At 47.4% G+C, this 26,704-nt stretch overlaps 1 protein-coding gene across 2 annotated transcripts in view; it reads right to left on the bottom strand.

Moving 5' to 3' along the window:
* Positions 1-1,920: 1,920 nt before the first annotated feature.
* Positions 1,921-26,704, bottom strand: part of TMEM132C (transmembrane protein 132C) — a 452,086-nt gene continuing 427,302 nt past the window's right edge. For both annotated transcript variants that reach the window (XM_055237228.2, XM_055237229.2), the window contains exons 6-9: positions 15,767-15,972; positions 13,573-13,846; positions 12,245-12,436; positions 1,921-4,757 (exon numbers count right to left, since the gene is read on the bottom strand). In XM_055237228.2, the coding sequence (XP_055093203.1) occupies positions 3,552-4,757; positions 12,245-12,436; positions 13,573-13,846; positions 15,767-15,972 (1,878 nt within the window). In that variant the 3' untranslated portion in view covers positions 1,921-3,551. The remainder of the gene's footprint in view (positions 4,758-12,244; positions 12,437-13,572; positions 13,847-15,766; positions 15,973-26,704) is intronic.

The raw sequence follows: 26,704 nt of genomic DNA, 5'->3' as shown, positions 1-26,704 counted from the left end.
CCTCCCACCTCAGCCTCTCACAGTCCTGGGACTACAGGTATGAACCACCACACCCAGCAGATTGTGACCATCTTATAGTTTAACTCAGGGCAGAAACTAAGCATCCAGCATCACCTCCAACCACAATCCTCCTGTCCCTTGTTTGGAGCACAGGTCTTTTTGAGAATTACAGAGCTAGCCGGGCAGGTACTCAGACACAGGAGTGGACGTGGTATCTAAAGGAAAGGTCTTGAAGCCTCTGTCCTCTCTAACTGCAAACCTGCAACCGTGTGCTGAGGAGGCCGAGGTCTCCTGCAGCTTTGATTAGGAAAATCACAATATATTCCTTTCATCTGCTTCTCACAAGGAGAAAAATTGTTACTTGATGATGTCATGGGGATTCTAATCCCATGTGGAGGATTTTTAGGATGGTTTCCCATAACGATATAAATGCCAGCCCCTCTAGGCAAATCCACGCGGACAGAAAATAGTGTGGTTGTGACTTAGGGCTGAGGAGAATGGGGAGTAGGGAGGTGATAGCTAAAGTGTATGGGCTTTCCTTTTGGAGATGATGAAAATGTTTTAAGGTCTGATGTGATGGTGGATGCACAACTTGGTGAGTATGCTAAAAAACATTAAGTTGGCTGGGTGCGGTGGCTCATGCCTGTAATCCCAGCACTTTGGGAGGCTGAGGCAGGTGGATCACCTGAGGTCGGGAGTTCAAGACCAGACTGACCAACATGGAGAAATCCTATCTCTACTAAAAAGACAAAACTAGCCAGGCGTGGTGGCACATGCCTGTAATCCCAGCCACTCGGGAGGCTGAGGCAAGAGAATCGCTTGAATCCGAGAGGCAGAGGTTGCGGTAGCCGAGATCATGCCATTACACCCCAGCGTGGGCAACAAGAGCGAAACTCCATCTCAAAAAACAAACAAAAACCATAAAGTTGTACACTTAAGTGGATCAGTTTTATGGTTTGTGAATGATGTCTTGATAAAGTTATTATTTTAAAAAAATACCTTAGCTTCTACCAAAAAATTTTCTTCCCACAACCAATGAATAATAACAATCTCACCCAAACCTCAAACAACAATAACAATAAATGCAAAACTGTCAAGGCAAAAGTAAACCCTTTCTCCAGGGGAGAGATTTCACACCTGTTCCCAGGGTTTCCCTTCTTCTGTTAAGGACATTGGTAGTTTGCAAAGCTGGGGCTCGGACTGGCAGTGTTGGCATCTGGCATAGCCCTGGAAGTCATGAAAAAGGCAAATTCGGGAGCCCTGCCTTAGTCCTATTAAATCAGAACCTCTGGTGACAGGGCCTGGCCATCTGCGTGTCTTCAAGCTCTCCTGCTCACTGATTTTGGGTACTGGTGCGGGTGATGCTGGATCTATGAATAAGAGCCCTCCTGCCTGCTCACTTCGAGCACTGGTGTGGATGATGGTGGATCAATGAATGAACACCCTCCAGCTCACTGACTCTGAACGCTGGTGTGGATGATCGTGGGTCTATGAATGAAGGCCCTCCTGCTCTGACTTTGGGCACTGGTGTGGATGATGGTGGGTCTATGAATGAAGGCCCTCCTGCTCTGACTTTGGGCACTGGTGTGGATGATCGTGGGTCTATGAATGAAGGCCCTCCTGTTCTCTGACTTTGAGCACTGGTGTGGATGACTGGATCTATGAATGAAGACCCTCCTGCTCATTGAGTTTGGGTACTGGTGTGGATGACGGTGGGTCTATGAAAGCCTTCTGTATTAGGAATCACTGTGGATCAGTCAAGAAACCAAAAGGGAAAAAGTTTTTTTTTTTTTTTTTTTTTTTAAAGATTGGCAAATATAGTCTTCCCTTTAGCCTAAGAGTTTAATTCTTCTGGGGTTGTATATTTTGGGGTGGGAAATAGCAATTAAGTGAAACAAAACACACCCCACAAGACACTGATTTGTCAAGCCATGAAAAGCCTTTTAATGACAATCGGCATCACAGGTATAAATAAATATCTTCTTTCCATCTATAATATGTGCTACAAATATATTTTTCAAAGGTCCAACCCAGGTTAGGAGGCTTCAAGGACCCTTTCTTAGCTACTGATTTTAGTAATTAAAAAAATAAACACAATAAACACCCCTGGAATCTTTGTGAGCGCCCCCCTGCGGAGAGCATGAGGGCTGTCAGGCATCTTCCTCCTGCAGCCGCAGCCAGTGGTGCACACGGAGAACTGGAGTCAGGTGATCACGAAGGGGTTTATTTCACTGGCATGGTCTTTGTTGCCACATATGTGTCACTTTGGATGAATGCGTTTTTGCAATGTGCTGCTACACAATTATGCTGTTCAAAAACACAGTTGATTGACAATCTAACATAGATTTTATCTTTAGAGTTTATGCTGGTATACCCCACCCAACAAAGTAAGAAAAACAACTTAAAAACCCTCCAAACAGTTTTTATCTTTGTTCATGTTCAGCATCAGTTATGTCTTGTGATAGACCCAGCCCACCAGGTTGACTCTGATTGCACCTGGGCGTGGCCTCTTTTTTGATTTAACCCAACTTTCTCCTATACAGGAACATCCCCACGATGACAGGGGTGGAATCCCGAGGGGTCAGGTGGTCCAGGTGGGGCTCTGTTCTCCTGGCCACATCCTGTCTGTACAGCCCCTCACAAGGCCACACCTGCTGGCTTTGCCCTGTGGTAGTGGTGATGGATTAAGGACAGTTCCTCTCCTCCCCCAGAAGGCTCTGAGAGCTCCCTCCAATTGTACAAAACCAGCCACTATCAACAAAGCTGGAAGGATATAGAAAAACATTCAAGTTACTACTTAAACAGTGGATTAATTGACATTGTTCCTAGGAACCTATCTAATGAATAAGAATATAATTTATGTTTCATTTAGGAAAAAATATACTGCTTGATTCTCAGAAATAAACATTAAATATAAATGCAATGGAAGTCCAGGACACAGAGAGAGAGAAAAAAGTGGAAAAGAAAATAAAAGATGACCAAGTAAAGATTTAAAACTCCTTAGTTCTGTCCCAAGAGGCATCCCTTGTTAAGAAATGTCTCCTCCCCAGCCGTGTGGTGACAGTTGAAGGCTTTCCTTGGAAAAGTGAATAGTGAATTAGAATGGAAAATGTCTCTTAGCAGGCCCTATTTTTATATTTTGCTCCTTTATTAGAAATATAAACAGATGATTATTTCTCTTTTTATTTGTCTTTTTACATTTTTTAACAAATAATTTTTGGTAGCTTGTCTGTAGTATGTTTTGACTCATAAAATAACCTTCCTAATTTTGCCTGTGCCGTTCAGTAACTTGGTCTGTACTCCCCATGCCCCAGACTTTATTCCCCATGCCCCAGACTTTATTCCCCTGACCTTTGAAAATCCACCATCATTGACTGCTAAAAATCCCTTGATACAAAAATGTCTTTTCCTGACTTCAAAACTTTCCAGCTGGTCTAGCATGGACCGGGGGACCGTCCCTTCTTAACCCCACTGACAACGCCTTCTGCCCCACTTGGGCCAGTTTCCAGTACAAGGAAGGCATCAGGGCAGGGCCCTTTGGCTAGAGGGGCCTAAGCCTTATCTTTGAGTTTCTCCAGATAGTTTCTAAGTTCCTTGGGGGCACCTACAGCCATGTCCTGACACACCCATTTGATGTCCTCATCATTGCTGCTGACGATGGAGTTCACCGTGGGGCAGCTGTCGTCTGGGGGGATGGTGGTAAAGGTGGTAAATTTCACCTTCTTCCTCTTGGAGGTGGGCGAGTGCAGGGGGTCCTGCTTCTGTTCTCTGCCCTGCCGCCCCCCGGAGTCGGCTGACCTGTGAATCTGGCTCTGCACGTGCTTGTGGGAGCCGCCATTGAGCAGGAGATGGTTGCTCTCCTCGCAGGCCCCCGGTCCGCGGTCTATGATGGTGGTGTGCTCGTCCTGGGGTGGCGGCGCATCCCCCATGCTCTCCAGGAGCTCAGCCTCATTGCCAAGCCACACCCAGTCGTGAGAATGGGTCATGGAGGCCTGACCTTCCAGGGGCACTTGCTTGTGCCTGTACTTCAGGGCAAAGGTGGCGCAGTTGATCAGGAAGACGAGGATGGCCAGGCAGAACACCCCCAGGAGGGCGTACATCCCTATCTCCAGGTCACTCAGGCCCCGTGGGGTCTGCACCAGGTCATTTTCCTCCAGCCCACTCCCGGCCTTGGGGAGGTCCACGTGGGCCGGGAAGTTGGTGAAGTCAATGGGGATGTTCTGCAGCTGCCCCTCTCCTGCCAGCCTGCCCCCATCTGCCCGGCTGTTCTTCACCACTTTGTTGTCCAGCAGGGACCTGGCCGTGGTAGTGGCTCTTCGGAGTGCCCCTTCCTCACGCTCCACAGGAGAGCTGCCATAGAAGTGCCCGTCCTGGCCTGTGCGCTCATGCTGCTGACCCTTCTGCCGGCGGTCGCTGGCGTGGTTCTTGATCTCATCTTCCTCATAGTCCCTGCCGGGGCTGGAGTCAGCATCGTTCTGTCCGAACTTGACCCTGACGTTGCCGACGCCCACGGCCAGGACGCTCTTGCGTTTGGATTTCTGGCAGGCCTCGGCGATCGTCATGTCCACTCGGATCAGTGGGCCCTGGCCTTCCCCTTCGGCCACCACAACGGGCCACCTGAGAGAGCGGGCCTGGGGGACTGACACGACAGCCTCGTTCTGGGAGGTGGCTGCCAGGGAGAAGTCCTTGGTGTCGTAGATGTCCAGGGGCGTCACAGAGCCATCACTGAACTGCAGCCACGTGCTGAATACAGCCTCCTGCAGGGACACAGGCAGTTAGAAGACCACCTGGGGGATGCCTCTTCCCTTAGAAACCCCCTCCTAGGAGGACACCCAATGAAACAGGGAGCAGGACCTCAAATCCAGACCCAGCAGCTCATGCATCTGGGGATAAATCATACAGGTTTTCTATCGGGGCAGAGAAACCACCTTAATTTAAACAAGAACAAATGGGGATGTGACTAACAGTGCCCTCATAATCCTTACCAGGAACAAACAAATGGCAAAACAAAAATCCCTAACTGAGATGAGGCTCCAGGTGGCTTTATCTACACAGTCATCGCTTGAATCAGTTAGCCGGTGCATCTTCTCAGACAATGACTGGCTTCCAGGGCAGGCCCTGGTCATTTTGTCACACACTCTGTGATTAGTGGCCTGAGTATGATGAATGGATACAGCTGTTGTCTGTATCCAGCCTGATGACAAATGTTGATGGGCAGGAAACACTGTCAGAGCCAATGACATTAGAAAGGAACCTCCCCTCTTCTCCCTGCACTGCCCCCAGTGAATTAAGCTTTGCCTGAGAAACAAGAAAACAAGAGCATTTTGCCCTTTAAGGTTGACCCTGTTGTGCCGTTGCAGATAGATGCTTTGCTTGACTGTAGTTGGGTGGCAGTGATGTGTGGGACGCAGTATATGGCATTGGCTGGTGGGCCTGGTTCAATTGTGCTGCCTTTGTTCTGCGTGGGTAGCAGAGTGAAAGAGGAAGCAAAGTGTGAAGGGGTTGAGTTTATTCTGCAGACTCACTATACTTCTGTCGGTGGCCCAACAGCTACGTAAAAATTATTTGCCATTGTGGGGACTGATAAAAAAAAAAAAACTGACTTTATGTGCCTGGCTTATTTTACTCAAAATAATGTCTTCCAGGCTCATCCACGTTGCTGCAGATGGCAGTATTTCATTCTTTTTATGGCTGAATAATATTCCAAAAAAACCAGGAAGCTACTGGCCTAGAAATGCCACTCACACCCATGCCCATGTGACTGGCAGATTCTCGTGAGCACAAAGTTTCCTGCTCTCTCGCCTCCTCCCCGGGGCAATAATGCCATCCTCTCCCCTTTGTGTGCCCATAGCAAACATAATCCCACAGAAGGCCTTGTTCTTGACTTAGCCACGGGTACTTCTATTCTGCCTCCAAGAGTGGGAACTCCCATGAATAGAGGGTGAAATGTGCAATCCTAATCATAAAATAGACAGCCCATATCCACTGGGCGCTTGCTGTGGGTCAAGTGTTGTTGGCAGTTATTACAGAATGTATTTTCTCACCTTCCACAAAGTAGGTTGGGTTATGCTTCCTGCCCAAAGAGAGGTTAAGACCTGTGCTCACATGCACACATATGTTCATCACAGCACTATTCACAATAGCAAAGACATGGAGTCACAACAGTAAAGACACAAAGTCAACCTAAATGGCACCTGATCCATAGCAAGTGCTCAGTGGATGCAGGCTCTCCACTTTGTGATTAGAATTGCATATTTCAGCCTCCTCCATTCATCTAGGAAAAACTCTCCAGTCCATCAGTGATAAACTGGATAAAGAAAATGTGGTACACACACACCATGGAATACTATGCAGCCTTAAAAAGAACAAGATCCCATCCTTTGCAGGGACACAGATGGAGCTAGAGTCCATTATTCTTAGCAAACTGACACAGAAACAGAAAACCCAACACTGCATGTTCTCACTTATAAGTGGGAGCTAAATGATGAGAACACATGGACAGATAGAGGGGAACAGCACCCACTGGGCCTATTGGAGGGTGGAGGGTGGAGGGTGGGACCAGGAGAGGATCAAGAATAATAACTAATGGGTACTAGGCTTAATACCTGGGTCATGAAATAATCTGTACAACCAACCCCCATGACACAAGTGTACCTATGTGACAAACCTGCACATGTACCCCTGAAGTGAAAATAAAAGTTAAAAAAAGAAATATGTCCAGTCAAATCGTTAGGAAGAGGCAGGATCAGGGCTGGAACTGGTGTGGCTTTAGAGCTGAGCTCTTGACCACTGTGCTAGGGACCCCCGGAACAGCCACTGCCGGAGCCCATTTTATCAGCCCCACAAAGACCACGATGACTCACCCTCTGCTGAAAAAGTCAAGTAGCTGCCTCCTTTCCTCCCTGCCTTTTTCACAGCAAACCAGGTCTGACCTCGTGGCCTTCCTTTGTCCCCATCCGTCCCGGACACTGTCACTGCAGCCCAGGGAGGCGGCAGCACCCACTCCATGGACGGGGCCTGGGAAAATCCTACCTGCTGAGCCAGAGATACAGCAGCAAAGCTTGTGTGTGCTCTGAGCACTGGATGGAGATGTCGCCACTCAAAACCAAAAGCCCACACTTGGGTGTGGTGACTACCTCTGTGGTATAGGAATTGGGAGAAAAGAAACTCACTTGAAGTTGGACCTGTGCAAATGCAAATACAACCTCCTTCAGAACAAAACAAAGCCCAGCAACCAGGGCTCAAGAGGTGCTCATGATACACAGAAAGAAAGGTTACAAGCTGTAGGTGGAAAGGCTGCACCATGAGGGGGTGCATTGAACATTTACACAGGAAGGTGAGCAGACTGATATGTGAGATCATAGAAGACTCCAAAGGCTGTAACATAAAGGAGACCAACAAAAAACAATAGTCTGTGAAAGAAAACATAACATAAACCAACAGAAATAGTCTAGGAAATAAAAAGAAATTTAAAAATTTAATTAAAAAAATTAGAGATATTAAAAGGAGTTGAAATTGTCTCAACAAAAGCGAACGGGGGCCAGGTGTGGTGGCTCATGCCTGTAATCCCAGCACTTTAGGAGGCCGAGGTGGGTGGATCACCTGAGGTCAGGAGTTCAAGACCAGCCTGGCCAACATGAGGAAACCCCATTTCTACAAAAAATACAAAAATTAACACGGTGGTGGGTGCCTGTAGTCCTAGCTACTCGGGAGGCTGAGGCAGGAGAATTGCTTGAACCTGGGAGGCAGAGCTTGCAGTGAGCCGAGATTGCACCACTGCACTCCAGCTGGGGTGACAGAGCAAGACTCTGTCTCAAAAAAAAAAAAAAGCGAATGGAAACAGAGCAGGAAGGAAGGGGTGCAAAGAGCCATGTAGAATTTCTAGAAATGAAAAACACAGTCACTGAAATCAGTGACTCAATGGGTGGTTCGAACAGCAGATGAGACATGTTCGAGGACAGAATTACTGCAGCGGGAGACGAAGCCACCCACGTTACCCCAGATAGAACCACAGGCATATCAAGAAATAACACTGTGAAGGGCAGGTGAAAAGACATAAAGGAGAGAATGAGAATGTCCAACGCTTGTTTGGTAGGAATTCCAGAAGGAAAAATTGGAGTAGCCTGGGAGCAGCCAGTGTTCACAGCAATGATCACTCTACATCCCGCAGGACCAAGGAAGAATGCGCGCAATTAAAAAAAGAATTCTGATGACAACGTTTGAGTATCTGCATGTAGCTGTAGCTGAAGATCCAAATGCCTGGACATGAACTGATGCGTTCTGCTGTGTGTGAAGGCAGGTTGAGTTGGGTTGGGTCATATCACTTGCGATGGTAAGCCCTGGCCAACACCAGCTGGCTCTGAGGGGTGAGCCTGTGTAGGAAGTTTTAGGAGGGTGTGGAGCTCTCTTTGGGTGGCTGCCCATTCAGCTCCTGCTAGCTCAACTTTCAATGATCAACTTTGCTTTTTTTTTTTTTTTAACTTATTTTTTTGCCCAAGGTCACTCTCTGGCTTCTGGAATCCACGTGGTTGTGCCCACAGCAAGATGTGCCAAGGAGTAAATAACCGCTGTGGGCAGCCCTCAATGAAGGACTCATGGGAGTTGTTATATTTATCCCAGATCCCTTGCCCCCCAAGTGCAGTAACTCTTCTGGTCTTTCTAGACTGGCATACTGTCACCCAGCAGACGAGCTCCGGCTGCCCTTGGTGGTGGCTGAGTTGGTAACACACTCTACTGGTTGCATTTTTCTTCCTTCCATCACCCCTGACTTCTCTACTGGTGTTGTCTGCACCACCTGAATAAACTACTTGCACCTGAATCCTTGTCTCAGGCCCAGCTTCTGAGCAGACCAAAACTAGGACAGAAGAGATGGCTCAGGGATGTTGGTGCTCACCCTCATCTCCTCTGTCCATCTCAGCTGATGAATCACACAATCCAATAAGTCGTTCTAATGCCTCAACCTCATGCATGAATACCAAGTGATTTCTCCTTTCATTTTTCTATCCTACTTTCTTTAGAGCAAACAAGGCACAGGGGAACATGCAGGCTACTATCCTCTATTTGTAGGTGTAAAAACCATTCAGATTTTCTATTCCAAAGTTGATAATATCATGAACAAGGTGCCAGCCTTCTGCGCTCTAAGGGCTGAGATAAAAGACTGAACAGTGTGTAAGTTCATCATGGCTGACATTTCATCTTGAATAATTTTTCTTCACAAACTAGATGGGGCAAGAAGTTAACATGAAACAAGCCCGTGAACAGCAGACAACCGGAATTAAAGCCTCACAACACCGTTGGCTTGCCAAGATCCATCTCCATCAGCCCTGCTGCATGACTGAGACTAACTCCTTCCATTAGCTCATTACAGAGAGGCTGGGATGTAGTGTTTCCTCAGGAGAAGCCAACGCATTTCCCCAAAGATGAGAAATTCTGAATGACTTAAAATAACACATGCTCAGAAATGATTTAGAGCCCTATCCTTTCAAGAGTCGTGTGTGCAAATCAGATGAACTACATCCACAAATCCCCCTGAGTCAGTGCTAGGGCACGCCAATTACTGTCAGCTGATGAAGACAGATGGGCGACAGGAGATGTGGAGCGGCCGGCCATGCCCCATGCCAAGGGGGTTGCAATGCCAGTCGTCCACCCTAATTCATTATCCGTTCTCAGCAAATAGCTCCATGCTTTCAGCTTTCTCTCTCCCACTTTCCTCTGCTCTTTTTTCTTCTTAATCCCAAATGTGAGAGTATTACTCTGCTCTTTGTAAACCAGAAAACACCATGTTGATTTCCTGCCCCATCCGCCCCCAAAGAAGACTTGAAGAAGCCAGTGCCGTGGGCTGGATGCGGACCTGCATGCACCCCAGGTCCCTCCTGCTGACACTGTGGGGCATAATCAGGTAGCAACTATCTCCTCGTTAGGCAGAATTCCTAGAATGGCCCACCAAAGATGTTCTGCCCCAGTTCCCAGAACATGGGCATGGGATGAGTGACCGCTGTCATGATTATGTTATATTGTTACATGGCACAGGTGATAGAGTGGTCTTCCTGGATTATCTGGGTGAGTCCAGTGAAATCACATGAGTCCTTAAAAGTTGAGCAATTTCTCTAGCTGGTGACAGAAGGGGAAGGTGGAGAGACTGGAAGCATGAGAAAGACTCCATGCATTGTTGCTAGTGTTGGAGCCGATGAGGGTAGGATGGGGAGTGAGAAGGGATGCAGGTGGACTTGAGGAACTAAGAGAGGATTCCGGCCAATAACCTGCCAAGAATTGGCAACCTCAGTCCTATAACTGCAAAGATCTGGATTCTGCCACCACCCAAATAATTCTGGAAGCAGATTCTTCCTTACAGCATCCTGGTAAGAACTTAGGCAACCAACACTGTGATTTTCAGCCTTCTGATACTCTGAGCATGAACCCAGCTGAGCCCACCCACTGCACTGTGAGCTAATAAGTGCGTGTCATTTTCAGCTGCTAAGTGTGTGGCCATTGTTACGTAGCAGCAGATAATGGGCACGTCTCTGAGCACTGAGCGTCATCACTCTAGCTCGTCATAGACCCCACTACTGGACAAGGCAGCCACATGGACTTTGCACAGCCTGCACTGCTTGCTTATAACACCAGCCCAGCCCCTGTAGGCATTTGAGTTTGCAGTCCTTGAACTGCATTGAAATCCCGCACTATGGCTGGAACTTTCCAATCCCCCCTAGAAGAACACAAGCCCCTAGACTTTGTCATCATGCCTGCTCCCTTGACCATCGCCACCCTCTGTTCTCATCATCATGCCTCTGCTTTGTAGCACTATTGTGTTCCTGCTAGTGCATGTCAGGGGATCCCAACCCCTACTACTAACCCCTGGGCCCTGTCGCCTGTCCCAGCCACATGACAGCTCCTCCAGCATTGCTCAGTCCATAATGGGGTGTGAATTTAATCTTAGCTTCCTCCCCAGACCGCCTGCCTGTTGTGGCCGCAAGTCACCAGAGGAAACTGGGTTTGAAGCAGAGTGTTCCGAGTCAAGACTGTCTGCTCTGATGGAGCATCCAAGGCCATGTGTGCTTTCACTAAAATAGTGATCGTAATAACAGCAGCCGTTCCCAGGAAAACAGCTAACACAGGCTGGCATGTGCCAGCCACTGTTTTTAGCACTCAACATCGTTAAGCCTAATTTGCAAACGGACTCTTCACAGGTGTTGTTACTTTCTCATTAAGGATTGAGACACGGGTGAGGCGTCTTGCCTGAGGTTACATAGGTGGTAACTGACACAGCTGTGATACCATCTGGGCCTTTTGGCTCCTAACTTTGTACTCTTCTCATAAGTATTGTTCTAATGATGACATCAGAAGCAGAAAGTCCTGCAGACAAGGCAAATACCGATATGCTGGCTGGCAGGTTGTTAAGGTCAGACGAGCCTATCCTGGCTGTGTTATGTGGATAACTCTCCCTGCTCTCTTTCTAATTTCCTGTCTTCCAGCCCAGTTCTAAGAGTCATTCAGTCACTCAACCAACATTTATTGAGCACCTACTATGTGCTGGCCCTGTGATGGTCACTGGGGATAGAGTGATGAACAGCGGGCTTGTCTTGTAGAAGCTTATATCCCATGGAGGAGAAACATGCTTTATGTGGTAAGAAATGGGGCTGATTCAGACCCATTTGCTGTGAGTGAAGGCATTTATGAGAAGAGGGTATCATAGCTGGGTATGAAAATGAGAAGGAGCCATGCTCAGTGGTGAGGGTGGTGTGTCCCAGGAAAAAGCAACAGCAATTGCAAAACCCCTAAAGAAGTGCAAGGGGAGTGTGTGCCTCAAGTAGGATGAGAGAGACTGAGGGCTGCAGAGGATAAAGTCAGAGATATAGCCAGGGGCTATGTTGTGTGGGGTCATGTGGGCTGTCAAAAGAATATGGTCTCTTTCTAAGTGCAATGGGAAGTCACTGGAGCATTTTAAGCCAGTAAAAGTCGTGATGTGATTTATGGTTTTAAAAGTTTACTCTGCTCTTGAGAAGAGAGGGGAGTGCAGGGGTAAGAACGGCAGCCAAGAGACCTGGTGAGGAGGCTGGTAAATGGTCTGTGTTGCTCAAAAGCTATGTGGGTAAGATGAGCACTTTGTCTGCAATGACATAGCTTCCATTGTGGAATGTGGTTCTGCTAACCTGCCCCCATTTACTCACTCCACCCTGCCCCTTTGCTGAAGCAGACACAGTGGCTGACCCTGCTCCCTCTGAACCTCTGGCATTTGGCCCCCTACCTGTTTGGGGGTCCGCAGCACCTCCTCAGCTGTGACCACAGCTGTTATGGCCTTGCTGTTTTCTGCGTTGGGGTAAAGGGCGACAGACAGCCCAGCCACGAGCTGGATGGCCAAGTCTGTCACCGACACTTTGTCATCTAGCACGGTTATTGTCTTCTCTGCCAGGATGGAGTCAGACAGTGGAGACAACACCTGTGGAATTGGCAGGACACAAGGAAAATCCATCACACCTGTTTCCAGATGTTATCCCCTTTCCCAGCAATATTTCTTCCATCCCAACAGGCCTGAGGTCCAGAATACAGGGCAAAGGAGTTACATATCTACTTCACTCTATACGCTGGCCCATCCCATGCCTTCGTGAGAATCAAAGTTACCCTTTCCCCAAGACACCTTAATTCTACCTGTTGAAAAATTGGAATAGATATTAAAATCCATTCTGTCTTTAAAAGGGAATGACCCCTCCTATTTAGATGAAGTATGCTTGTACAGTACACAACCTGGCTTACTGTACATGGTGATCCTGTTGAACAGACTCATGAAGAGTTGAATTATAAATTTATAAAAGTGAATTATAAATAGTTCACTCCTCCCACCACCACCACAATGTATCCTCTGCCAAAACATTGCTTTCTGCCTCATCTTGTAAGCCAAATGTTGGGCTTGAGATGTCCAGGGGAAATGATGGGAATGTGCTAACCATTTCCACATATGGTGTAAGGATCCTGAATGACATTCCAGAAAGGTGGATTCAGTAGGGTGGGACTTGAGGGATTGAGGAAAAGGCTGTTCATGCCCCATCATGAAATTTTACCATTCTATACACTTCCACGAGTGAAAAAGAGGGAGCAGGATTTCAAAGAGAGTTGTTGAATAAGTAAATGGCAGGAAGACAGAATGACTGAAAGAAGGAAGAAATGAGAAGAAGAATCCATGCTTTTTCCCTGGGCCACTGGTAGAAGTGGTACAGAGAGAAGACCATGGCTATTTCTAAGAAGGCATAGGGGGAATAAGTTAGAAAAGTGTGGAATAAGAAGGAGAATCAGAAGTAGGATGGGCGTGCTGGGAGGTGGTGGGAATGGTGGAGGCAGCCATTGAGAATGAGGTCACACGGGGAGCTAAGAGGGTACAGCTGCCACCTTCTCCATTCTGTTTGGAAGGAGACTGGACTCAAGAGCTGGCCTGGGCTCATCTTCCTGTGTTTCCATGATACCATCTGGAGCCATCATAGGGTTGGGGAATCGGCCACAATGACCTGCCCACCCATTGACTCTCCCTCAACACTGCACACATGCCCAGTGCTGGGGACACAGAGATTCCCAGCTCCCTACCTGGATGGTCGTCATCCCAACCTCTCGCCCAACCAGGACCCGGCTGTCCTGGAGGGTGGCCACGTGAGGTTCCTCCAGCTTCATGAAGTCTGCCACCAGGTGAGTGATGTCGAACTGCCAGTTAGGACTAAGCAGGTAGTTCGGCTGGCCCCATGGGCCGGCGCCCTCGGACACAAACTGGGTGAGGACCCGCACGGTGGCGTGCTGGTACTGCAGCGCACAGCCCCGGCCCCGCCGCTCCTCCTCGTCCTCATCCTCGCTCTCACGAGTGGGCCTTGTGGGAAGGGACAAAGAGCTCTCAGATCCAGGGAGAGGAGTCTAAGATGTTCTTGAGACAGGCAGGCGCTCGCCTCAACCTCAAGGAGACCACACTGAAGACATGAGCCCCAGGACCATGCAAGGGGCACCAAGCCTATCTCTAGGCAACACTAAGCGATGGGCATCTCTTTCTGAAATACATTTATTGAAAAATAAAAGACAAGGGCTAATATGTACCAAGCCTGCACTGTCTCATAAGTAGGCATTGGCCACATGTGGCTATTTTATTTTTTATTAATTAATGAATTATTATCTTTTTAGAGACAGGGTCTTGCTCTGTTGTCCAGGCTAAAGTGCAGTGGTCCATCCTAGCTCAATGCAGCCTTGAACTCCTGGGCTTAAGTGATCCTCCTGCTTCAGCCTCCTGAGTAGCTGGGACTACAGGCATGCACCATCATGCTTGGCTAATTAAAAAAAAAATTCTCTAGAGATGGGGTCTTGCTATGTTGCCCAGGCTGGTCTTGAACTCATGGCCTCAAGTGATTCTCCCACCTTGGCCTCCCAAAGTGCTGGGATTACAGTCATGAACTATCACACCCAGCCCTAAATGTTAATTTAAATAAATAAAAATTAAATAAAAAATTGAACCTCCTCATCACACTGGCTACCGTCCAGGCACTCCATAGCTACTTGTGCTAGGGACAACCATATTGGACAGAGGGGTTCTAGAACATTCCACCACTGTAGAAAGTCCTATTGGACAGAGCTGTCTTACACACTTGAGATGTGGCAGGTCCCATTTTATGCTTCCACATGTATGAACTCTTTTAACCTCATAACACTATGAGGCAAACTCATAATTATTCTCATCAACAGACGAGGAAACTAAGGCACAGAGAGTTTAGGTAGCTTGCCCACACTCACAAAGCTAATTAGTGGCAGAGATTGGATTGGAGCCCAGGGAGTCTCAATTCTTCCCCCTCAGGGATGTGGAACAAACTCATTGTCTTGGCCACTCATGACCACAGACTAATCTGAAGGACTGGGTAGATTCACGGCTGTCCTCCCCCATCGGGCCAAATGCCTTCAGCTTCTCCTTGTAGAGACGGATTCCGCATCTCACTGTCCTACGTACTGTTCTTGAGATGCTCTCCCTTATGAGAAAGGCCCTGGTGCCTGGGGGACTGTCAGGAAAAGAGCCCTGATGGTCTGGGGCAGAGCATTCCAGGCAGGAAGCTGCAAACTCAGGAAACACCTTCACTTAGCTAATGTCTGCTAATCTGGGGGTCACAGGGCTGAGAAAACAAGGCCCCATACTCTTACATGTGACAGACAAACCGGAATCTCAAATAAATTAGAGGCTTTTGGCAAATAGTCCAGCATCCATTAGAAACACAGTTAAATTTTATCCAATAATTTGATCTGCACAGAACATTTCAAGCTTATAGATATGCATAAAGCACAGGAAAGGACTGACTTTTTTTGGAGAAAATAAACCAAACTTCAAATTGCCTGGTAACCAAGATGCTAAAAAAAATGTATTGAGGCTGAGGCAGGAGAATGGCGTGAACCCGGGAGGCGGAGCTTGCAGTGAGCCGAGATTGCGCCACTGCACTCCAGCCTGGGCGACAGAGCGAGACTCCGTCTCAAAAAAAAAGAAAAAAAAAAAATGTATTAACTCCATCGTGTCATTTTGGGAGAGCCACTTTCAAGAGACAGCCTCATATAAGCCCCAGTGTAGAGTGCAGACAACCTGGGTTTGACACAAACCTGCTGTTTAGCAGATTTTGGGCCTGGCTGGGTTATCTGGGAGCCTTGGGGAGATTCAACTGCTGAGATAATACCAGCATCTCTTAAGCATTGGGTCCTTCAGTGTTAAGGTCAGTAAATAAAGTTGTTGTTATGGCCCTAGGGCATCTCCCCATCCGAGGCTCACCTCTTATTGGTCACAATGGGGACCCTCCAGCCCTTTATCTGGCTGAGCTCCGTGTCAGAGACCTCGATCTGCAGGGGCAGCCGGGGCACCCACACGGTGACAAGCAGGGGGGCGCTCAGGTACTGGTATGTGAAGTTCACCACCGCATCCATCTTTCCTTTGATCTCTTTGCCATTGACAAAGATGTAGTCGCAGCGGTCAGACACCTGCAAAGACAGAGGGAGAAAGGATGGAGGAGAAGTTCATGGGGCCTTGGAGACCAACCTTTTTTTGTTTTTCCTATTATCTTGCAAAGCACAAATGCTTAATTCTGGTTTCTCCTAATGCAGAGCCTGAGACAAGGATTTGGTGCACTCAGTTTAATTGGGAGGTGACCCCAGGGAGCAGGGCTGAAGGAGCAGATGAGGAAGACAGAGAAAGGAGAAAACCCAATAGGAAGGTGCACTTTTTAGGCTGTTACAGGGACCATGGGCTTGGTTTTCAGAGGCTTCATGAAAAGTATCTAGAATTGTCCACCTGAGGAGTAAGAGGAGGGAATATTTTTAGCTACCATCTCTTATTCCTACTGGTTGAGGGCTTCCCCTGCCTGGAACAGAAAATAGAAAGCAGATTGAGGTGAGACTGCAACCAAAAAGTGAACTTGAACTTGTATAGAACTGCAGCTGTAGCTGAAATCTGGGTGGGCTGAGTGATTTGATGTGAGCACCAGAGGTTTTCACACCCTGGGCAGGTGTGTCTTCTCAGAAAGTAAGCTGCACCCACAACCCACCCCATCCAGCCTCCAAGGATGCAAAGGGCCTGTAGTGCCTTCCTCCCCAGCATGATTCTCACTGATTCTGAGGTCTCTCTCCTGCATGCACATGCAGGCCTGATGCAGGTTCTTCATGGTCCCCAGGCTTTGGCAAGGCTGGTCCCTGTGCCTGGGAGCACCTTCCCGTCCCTATTTGCCTGACCTACCCCAGCTCAGGGGTCCCTGGGACATGTCTTCTATGACCCCATGGGATTGTTTATATAATACGTGTTCATTATGTGAATGGCAGATCACATTAAGGACTACCAACCTGTGTTCCCTTTCCCTATGTGCCTCCCTTTCCTTTTCCCCTTTCTGGCAGATTGCTGTTTCAGGAAAGGGATGAGACGGAGCAGAAAGAAAAATAAACATACAGACTAAAAAAATAAAGCTTGCAATTATTTGGCTTTTGTGTTCCAAGATTATTCATTCAAATATGACTCTATCTACCAGCCCAGTGGGCATTCCCAACGTAGCAAGGAACCAGCAGAATGATACCTGTGTTCTCAAGCAAGCAGGACGGGGCAACATGGACAACAATGAGGGGCCATTGAAGAGGTAACCTGTGCAGACTGTGACCGGTAAAAAATGTCCCCTAGGAACTGTGAACAGAAGACTATAAGACAACATGTGTCCTTCCCCAAGGCCTTGGCAATAGTTAAGTCCCCTGGAAATTAGACTGGTATTCTGTTTCTGCCACCCTGATGAATTGAAAACTGAAAATAGAAACCAAGTTGTGTTATAAAGAAACAATATGACCCCTGTTGAATAGCCAAGCTTATCAGATGTGATTTAAATTGGTCCCATGTGTCCATATCACCTCTTAAACTAAGAAATCTTTGAAGGCAAAAAGCACATCTTGTTCATTCTTCACCTCTGGGTTCCTTACACCAGCTGCTTATGAAGCAGGAGCTCAGTGAAATGGATATTGCATGGATGGATGGATAGATGGATAGACAGATGAACAGATGGATGAATGCACACACTGATGCATAGACAGATGGAAAGATGGAGGAATGGATGAACGGATGGATGCATGGACAGGTGAATGGGTGGTGGACAAATGGGTAGACAGCTGGATAGATGAACAGATGGATGAATGCACACACTGATGCATAGACAGATGGACAGACGGAGGAATGGATGAACGGATGGATGCATGGACAGGTGAATGGGTGGTGGACAAATGGGTAGATAGCTGGATAGATGGATAGATGAACAGATGGATGAATGCACACACTGATGCATAGACAGATGGACAGATGGAGGAATGGATGAACAGATGGATGCATGGACAGGTGAATGGGTGGTGGACAAATGGGTAGATAGCTGGATAGATGGATAGACAGATGAAAAGATGGATGAATGCACACACTGATGCACAGATGAACAGATGGAGGAATGGATGAATGGATGGATGGATGGACAGGTGAATGGGTGGTGGACAAATGGGTAGATAGCTGGATAGATGGATAGACAGATGAGCTGATGGGTGCATGCACACACTGATGGACAGACACATGAATGGATGGATGGACAGGTGAATGGGTGGTGGACAAATGGGTAGATAGCTGGATAGATGGATAGACAGATGAACTGATGGGTGGATGCACACACTGATGGACAGACACATGAATGGATGGGTGGACAGGTGAATGGGTGGTGGACAAATGGGTAGATAGCTGGATAGATGGATAGACAGATGAACTGATGGGTGGATGCACACACTGATGGACAGACATGAATGGATGGGTGGACAAGTGAATGGCTGGTGGATAAATGGGTGACTAGGTCGATAGATTGATGGACAGGTGAACAGACAGACAGATGCACACATTGATGGATAGACAGATGGGTGGATGCATGGATGGATGGATAGATGGATGGATGGACAGGTGAATTGCTGGTGGATAAATGGGTAGATAGCTGGACAGATGGATAGACAGATGAACTGATGGATGGAGGCATACACTGATGCACAGACAGATGGACAGAGGGATGGATGAGCAGGGCCTTCCCTTCATGGGGATGCCTGCTTCAGGACAGTCATCAAGGATCTTGGGGTTGATGGAAGATGCAGTGAGAGACTGAGATGAGATGGAGCCAAAAGTCACAAAAACACAAGAAGTTAATACAAGTTCCTAGAAAGTGCCCAGACAGTGTTTCCTAACCTTTCTTGGGCCATTCACTCTTTCTTTTGAGAATACACATAAAGCTAATTCTTGCTAGAGAAATGCACACAGATACAGTTTAGTGGAACATTTCAGAGTTAATGAAGTCACTTGGAACCCCCTCACATAGCACTTAGCATACTAAGCTATAATTGCCGATTTGCTTATCGGTCTTCTGTCTAGATCATGTAGGTTGGAAAGAACAGAGTCTCCTTCTGGGGGGTCTGTGGCCTCTGCAAAATAACATCCAGTGCTGAGTAAAGAACTCTGATAATCTGATCACCCTCTCTTTCTCCAGCTTCCGGGAACCACGGATGGCTACTCGGGGCTCAATTTTCATCTTCAACTTGCACTTCTGTTTGGAGAGGCAGCTGGTGAGGGCTGGGCTGAGAGAATTTCCTCCATCTGCTGGGGACAGTGGCAGGGAGCAGTTGGGACGGGAACACATGGATGGATCTTCTCATTCATGGTCAAGAGTGGTTTAAAAATGTTTACATGCTGAATAAAGAAGGAAGGCAATTTTAGTTGCCATCCCAGGCTTGTCATTAGCGGGTAAACACTGTCCTGGATCTGGCAAGGCATTAGCATAACAGCCGAGCAAGAGTTATATCAGTAATCACTTCTTTAATCAATGTTGTAATTTACAGATCATTGACTTTTCTCATTTATTACCTTTCTGAGCTCTGGTGGGAGGAAACCTGGCCGCTCCTGAATATATAAATAATTAAGAGCAATGCCAAGGGTATGAAGTAGCCGTGCATGATAGAGCCATCGTCACTGCTATTCCTGAAGGTGTCATAAATGTCTGGGGACATCTCAGGATGCATTGATCATCTCCTAAGTGGCCAGCAGTGAGAACCATCATATGAAAAACTGAGCCCATTCATCTACAAAAAGGAACCAAAACCCCACGGGAGTCTCTTTAGTCCCTCGGCTTTGCTTCTCAGAATGCTTTTCACCTGTCATTGTGCATGAGCTGCCCATTGAGAAGACTGCCCACTGAGCTCCACTCACTCTGCTGTTTAAACTATGCAGGCAGAATGCGTAGTAGCCATGGCCCAGAAATCAGTGTCTGTCTGTGAGGACCCAGGGGCGGTGGGGTCACGTGAGGCTTGGTGGAGCCACATATGGTCAGTTGCCATATTCCGTTATCACTCAGGCTTTGGCACCTTCCTGAGTCTGCACCTGCCTCCTAGGAAGAGCCTGGTGGTCACTTTCCAAGGGGAAGGCAGAGGCATCTGCCGGTCAGCCATGGATGTCCCGTGGGAGCCTGGCCTGAATCGTCATCTAGCCAAGCTGGTTCTCAGACTTGAGTGAGCCTCAGGGAGGGCCTGTTGGCATAGACTGCTGAGTGTCCGTCTCAGATTCAGCAGGTCTGGGGTGGGGACCCACACGGGCATTTGTAACCAGCGGCTGCAGATGCTGTTGTTGCTGCTGCTCTGGGTACCACTGTGAGACCTACTCCTTGCACCCTCTACATCCCGCTCATGATGGTAATCGTTTAGCTATGATGCTTGAAAGTGCATCTCTGTGCTGACAACTCCGAAACTCCTGTCTCTGGATATCCACCTGCTTCTTCCACGTCTCCACTTGGGTCTCTAATTAACATTTCAAACTTACGTTCAAAAATCAAACTCCTAGTATGGTTTTTGTGCATTCAGGGCACTGAGGTTGTGCTTGAATGAAGTTCAGATACAGGAAAATCAAGTGTACATTTCTTGTACACCCAAGTTTGTGGACCTGCTCCGTTAATATGAATGCTCGTACACGGTGACAATCCTGCTTCACATCTGCAAGGTGCTTTCACGTCATTTTCTTTCTTTTTCTTTGAGCTCAAGTGTTTTATTGAATGATACGATAAATATAGTTAATAATAGCATATTGTACATTTCAAAATTGCTGAGAGAAAATTTTGAATGTTCTCACCACAAAAAGTTAAGTATTTGAGCTGATGAATATGCTGCTTAGCTTGACTTAATCACTGTATAAAGAATACATTGTATTCATACATCATATCACTTAGTACTGCATAAATACATACCACTATAATCTGTCAATTTACAATAAAATAAAAAATTAAAAAAGAAAACAAAAGAAGGCCAGGCGCGGTGGCTCACGCCTGTAATCCCAACATTTTGGGAGGCTGAGGTGGGCGGATCACTTGAGATCAGGAGTTTGAGACCAGCCTGGCCAACATGGTGAAACCCTGTCTCTACTAAAAATACAAAAAAAAACCCAAAAAACCAAAAAAACAAAAAAACCCAACTAGCCAGGCATGGTGGTGCACGCCTGTAATCCCAGCTACTCAGGAGGCTGAGGCAGGAGAATCGCTTGAACCTAGGAGGCAGAGGTTACAGTGAGCTGAGATCGCACCACTGAACTCCAGCAAAGAAATGAAAATAGAAAAGAAACCCAATTTTTTTAAAACATTTTTTAAGGCTTTATTTTTACCATAAAATCAATTTTGCCTAGTCTTCCTAGGCCACCAGGTTTCTTCTTGTTATTATTTGCTTGATTTGTCTTTTTCTCTCTTTTACTTTCAGCCTTTCTGGAGCCTTCTGTATCCTGGATGTTCTAGATGCTTTGTAAAAATAAACACAGTGATTTTTCTTTTAGAATGTTTTCTCTATAATTCATTGTTCTTTTGCTGGAACTTTCAGCACATTCATGTGAGTCACAATGGATGTTTTACTTGGATTTATTTCTACCATATTATTTGTGTCATCTATTTGTCCATCCTGTTTTCTTTTTGTTTTGCTTTTTTTAATCTCATTTTTTCCTTCTTTGCCTATTGTTTTCATACTCAGTTTTTCTAGAGCTATGGACAGCAGTTATGATCCTATTTTTTAGATGAGAAAACCGAGGAGCGCCATGGTTGCAGCTCATCCAAGATGGAGAGGTGGAGTGAGAACTGTCAACGAGCGTTGGTTCAAGATTTGACTGGACTGTTTCAGCCACGTTGATACTGGGATTATCGCCTTGGCTGAAGTCGTCCTTTCTGCCATGTGGCTGTCCGAGTCATTTGCATTCCTATGGGCAGGTGGGCAGGGGAAAGGCAGGTGCTGAGAGAGGCCGCTGTCCAGCAACTGTGGCATGCCCGTGGCAAGGGGCCAGTGGCAGTCCGGAACCTCTCCTCAAGTGGCTCTGCCCACATTTCCTCATCCCAACCCCCGGGGGCCACTCGGAAAGGCTCTCTCTTTCCAAATCTAGGCAGGGAACAGATGGTCCACACAAACCTGGAACCTGAGGACTGCTGATCGAAGGGGCAGGTAGGGTTAAGGGAAAACAGTGTGAGCGGGGAAAGCATGCCAGGGCTTAGAGGTAGGCAGTGGGTTGGTCTGCATCCTCCAAACTCATGTCTTCCTGGAACCTCAGACTGTGAGCTTGTTTGGAAACAGAGTCCTTGCAGCCCAGGGGCCTCTTCTCAACAGTTGCCTCTGAATCTAGGGCTACTGTTGGAAAATGTTTAAAAAATATCTCCTTTTCAGCTCTGGAAAAAATCCTTAAATGATGTACAAGTTCCTCTCCGATGTGCCTGGTTTTCTTCCCTGTGCATCTTCCGTGGGTTTCACACTGTTCACTCGACCCAGCCACTGGCCTCCCTGCTGCTTCCTGAACATGCCGGTGCACACCTGCCACAGGGCCTTTGCACATGCTGTTCTCTTTGCCTGAAGGCTCCTCCCCTACTTGTCTGCCTGATTTGTTCTTCATGTCCTTCAGCTCTTTAATCTGGTGGATCTCAACCTGGGCAATTTTGTCCCCCAGGCGGCATTTGAGCATCTCTGGGCATCTTGGTTGTAATAAATGGGAGGATAGATTTGCAACCAGTATCATGGGGATGGAGGATAGGGATGGCGCTCAACATCTTACAGTGCCTAGGCCAGTCCCCCACGACAAAGAATTAACCCACCCCAGATACCCCAGATACCCCAGATGTCAATAGCACCGAGGCTGAGAATCCCTGCCTTGCTCAAATGTCAACTTCTCAAAGATTCTTTCTCTGACATTTCCTTTTTTTTTTTTTGAGACAGAGTCTCGCTCTGTCACCCAGGCTGGAGTGCAATGGCACCATCTCGGCTCACTGCAACCTCTGCCTCTTGGGTTTAAGCGGTTCCCCTTCCTCAGCCTCTGGGTAGCTGGGACTACAGGCATGCACTACCATGCCCGTCTAATTTTTGTGCTTTTTTTTTTTTTTTAGTAAAGATGAGGTTTCACTGTGTTGGCCAGGCTGGTCTCAAACCCTTGGCCTCAAGTAATCCACCCACCTTGGCCTCCTAAAATCCTGGGATTACAGGCGTGAGCTACCACGTCCAGCCTGGCATTTCCATTTTAAATGGCAACTCCCTCGAACCTCCCTTCCCTCTTCCTTGCTTCCTCTCTCTAGATTGCTTACTGCCATCTGATGCACTGCACTGTAGATTTAACCTGCTCGCTTTGGTTATTATGTATCCTCCCTCATGAGAACCTAAACTCTAGGATGGCAGAGATTTTTGTCTGTTTTGTTTACTCTTGTATCCCTAGGGCCTAACACCCGACACACAGCGGATGCCCAATAAGTATGTGTTGAAGAATGAATGAATGAATCAGAGCTTGCAAACTGGTGGCCTCCCATCACATTTGGCCTAGACAGTGTTGTCTTTTTCAACAGAGACAGGGTCTTGCTCTGCTGTCCAGGCTGGAGTGCATTAGTGCAGTCATAGCTCACTACAACTTCAAACTCCTGGGCTCAAGCAATCCTCTTTTCTCAGCCTCCTAAGTAGCTGGGACTACAGGCACACACCACCATGCCCAGTTAATTAAAAAATATATATTTTTTAGAGAGATGGGGTCTTGCCATGTTTCCCAGGTTGGTTTCCAACTAATGGGCTTAAGCAATTCTCCCTCCTTTGCCTCCCAAATCTATGGAGCATTAAATGGCCAGAGCTGGTCTCAACATCAACGGGGTAGAATGTTGCCAAGGTAACCATCATGTGTGGCCTTGGCAGGGAAAGGTGCTCAGGTATCTGGGTCACTGAACACTCCCTATGCTCAGGGGAAACTCAGGGGTAACACTACCCACCTATCACACACATATGCACACATGCAAACACATGCACACATGCATGCACACACACACGCATGCACATACACATGCACGCACACACACATGCATGCACACACACGCGAATGCACATACACACATGCACACACACATGCATGCACACACAGGAAGAGATGGACTTTTATCAGTGATTGCTTACTTTATAACAACAGCAAACATTCATTGACTGGCCACAGTTATCCAGGCACCATTCTAAGAGGCCCACATGGATCATCTCTCTGAGTCCACACCATAAACACAGGAAGGCACTATTATATTTATCATATCCATATTGCAAATGAGAAAACCAAGGCATGGACAGGTGATATACCTTGCCCGTGCTCACACAGCTGGTAGTCATCAGTCAGGACTTAAACACAGCCAGCCAACCCTAGAGGTCTGCTCTCAGCCATGACACTGAGCTGGCTCTGCACTCAGGGAGGCCCGCCTTCTCCAACATGGACAGGGTCTACTTCCTCTCCCCATTGATGTTGGACTTGGCTTTGGCCAGGAAAATATGAACAGAAGTGACAGCCATGCTTGGACCAGTCCAAGCTTGGACTTAGGAAATGTGTACTTCTGCTAGTCTTTGGAAGTTGACCATTAATAGCATTAATAGCTACTTCCTCCAATGTAGCTGTTAATACAGTCTCTCAGCCTGGGCCCCAGAATGGAACACCAGGAACAAGAAGCCGACCACAGCCCAGTGGCAGCGAGAGACCAAACCCAGCAGAGCTCACGCCTTAGGCTGAGCTGTCTGGCCGAGCCCCGCTTACCTGCAAACCCATAAGCAAGAATACATTGCAATCGTCTTGAACAACCAAACGCTGGAGTTGTCTGTTACAAAGACTTGCTGACAGATTCATTCTGCTAAGAGATGGGATGTGGCCGATCCTGACTATAACTCTAACGGGCTTTTACATGGCTTCCCCTCTCTTCCTTACCTCCCATTCACCTTTTTATCTTATTCTATTTTCTCTCCTTTTTAGGCAGAGGACACTGGCAAAGTTGAGAAGAAAGCAGGGATTGGAAGAGCCCTGATCCCGGATTTAGGAGGCTTCCCAGGATGTGGGAAGACTCGTCAGAGCTTCTTGTCCTGAAGGGGCCACCATTTCAGGACATTCACCAGGACCTGACTTTGGGACATCAGTTTAGAATCCCTTTCCTCTCGTTGCCTGTACCTGTTCTCACCCCAGGGAACTTCTGGCTGATCTGGCATCTCCTGTGCAATGTGCTCTTCCCCTGCAGTGGCCAGAGCTGAAGTTTTACATTTTAAGGAGGTCTCTCTCATTACTAAAGCAGTTCTCTCATTACTAACGTGCATTATAGCTACTTCTTTGACATCACTGGAAGAGAAGGAAAAAGAAAAAGGCAGAGAAAAGTCGGGGCTAAGCAATATTTCTGAGACTATGTCTATGCTCTTCCCCTCCCTTTTACATCTTGCCCGGTGAAACGATGGCCAAGCAGAATTCAAATGGCCAGGCAGAAATTTGTTCTGTGATAAATCACACTTTATCCAGCTGACGATGCACAATGCTGCCAAGACTTGGACACGTCTCCCATCGTTCTCGGTTCGGGACTGCTGTCCATGCGGGGGGTTGGCAGCGCTAATGGGCTGCCTGGCCTGGCTTGGGGAGGAGGAAGGGGAGATGGCTGGTTGCCTGCCCCACTTGGGCCGAGAAGACAGGCAGGATTGCGGGTCAGGACAGTAGGGACCAGAGAGAGGCATACTTTCTGACAATAGGACATGCTTCCTTGTAGGATCCAAATGTTGTGGTTAGGAACACAGGCTTGCATCTGTGTTGTGCTAGAGTTTGCACTGCTTTAGGATTCACTTTCCTCATCTATGAAACCAGGATTCTTTCTTTCAACCAATACTTTCTGTGCCCCTACTATGTGCTAGGTGTTTCTAGGCATGGAGATACAGAAATGAGTGGGAGAGACCAGGATTTCATTTACAGAGTGAGAATAGATGATAACAAGTAAAAAGAAAATAATTGTGAGCAGTAAATGCTACAATAAAAATAAAATAAGAAAACATGACTGAGAATGGTGCAGAGACCTCTCTCGTGAGGTGACGTTTAGGCCGCAGATATGGGGGAAGAGGGTTCCAGGAAAATATTCAATAAGAGGCACCAACATGTATGTATGTATGTATGTATTTAATTTGAGACAGCGTTTTGCTCTTGTTGCCCAGGCTGGAGTGCAATGGCACAATCTTGGCTCACTGCAACCTCCGCCTCCCGGGTTCAAGAGATTCTCCTGGCTCAGCCTCCCAAGTACCTGGGATGACAGGCATCCACCACCATGCCTGGCTAGTATTTTGTATTTAGTAGAGACGGGGTTTCACCATGTTGATCAGGCTGGTCTTGAACTCCTGACCTCAAGTGATCCACCCACCTTGGCCTCTGAAAGTGCTGGGATTACAGGCGTGAGCCACCGTGCCCAGCGACCAACATTTATTAAGTGTCTGCTGTATGCTAGTTTCTGTTCTAAGAGTTTATATGTGTGGATTCCTTTCATCTTCACACAAACCATTTTACGGGTGAGGAAATCAAAGGACAGAGAGATCAAATAACTGGTCCAAGGTCTCACAGCGAACAAGAGTTGGAGCTGGATTTGAAAGCAACCATCCAGGTCCAGAAGAGCCTCACTTAACCTCTCTCACTTACACTGCATGAGGGCCTGGAGGTAGGAATAATTGTGGCCTGTTCTAGAAAGAGAAAGAAGGTTGGTAGTACAAGGTCAGAGAAGTAGGCGGAGCGTGTCATGCCAGAGAGAGCAGCGTCACAGGTTTATCAGGAGAATTAAATAAGAAAGCCTACAAGTAGGGGAATTAGCCCAGTGCCCGCAAATAGGGACACAGTGAAAGCCTGTGGCCAGGCAGAAACCTCGGG

This window comes from Symphalangus syndactylus, chromosome 13 (assembly GCF_028878055.3).
Source record: "Symphalangus syndactylus isolate Jambi chromosome 13, NHGRI_mSymSyn1-v2.1_pri, whole genome shotgun sequence".
Lineage (NCBI taxonomy): Eukaryota > Metazoa > Chordata > Mammalia > Primates > Hylobatidae > Symphalangus > Symphalangus syndactylus.
The sequence above is the reverse complement of the archived record's forward strand: the minus strand, read 5'-3'. Positions and strand labels throughout refer to the sequence as shown.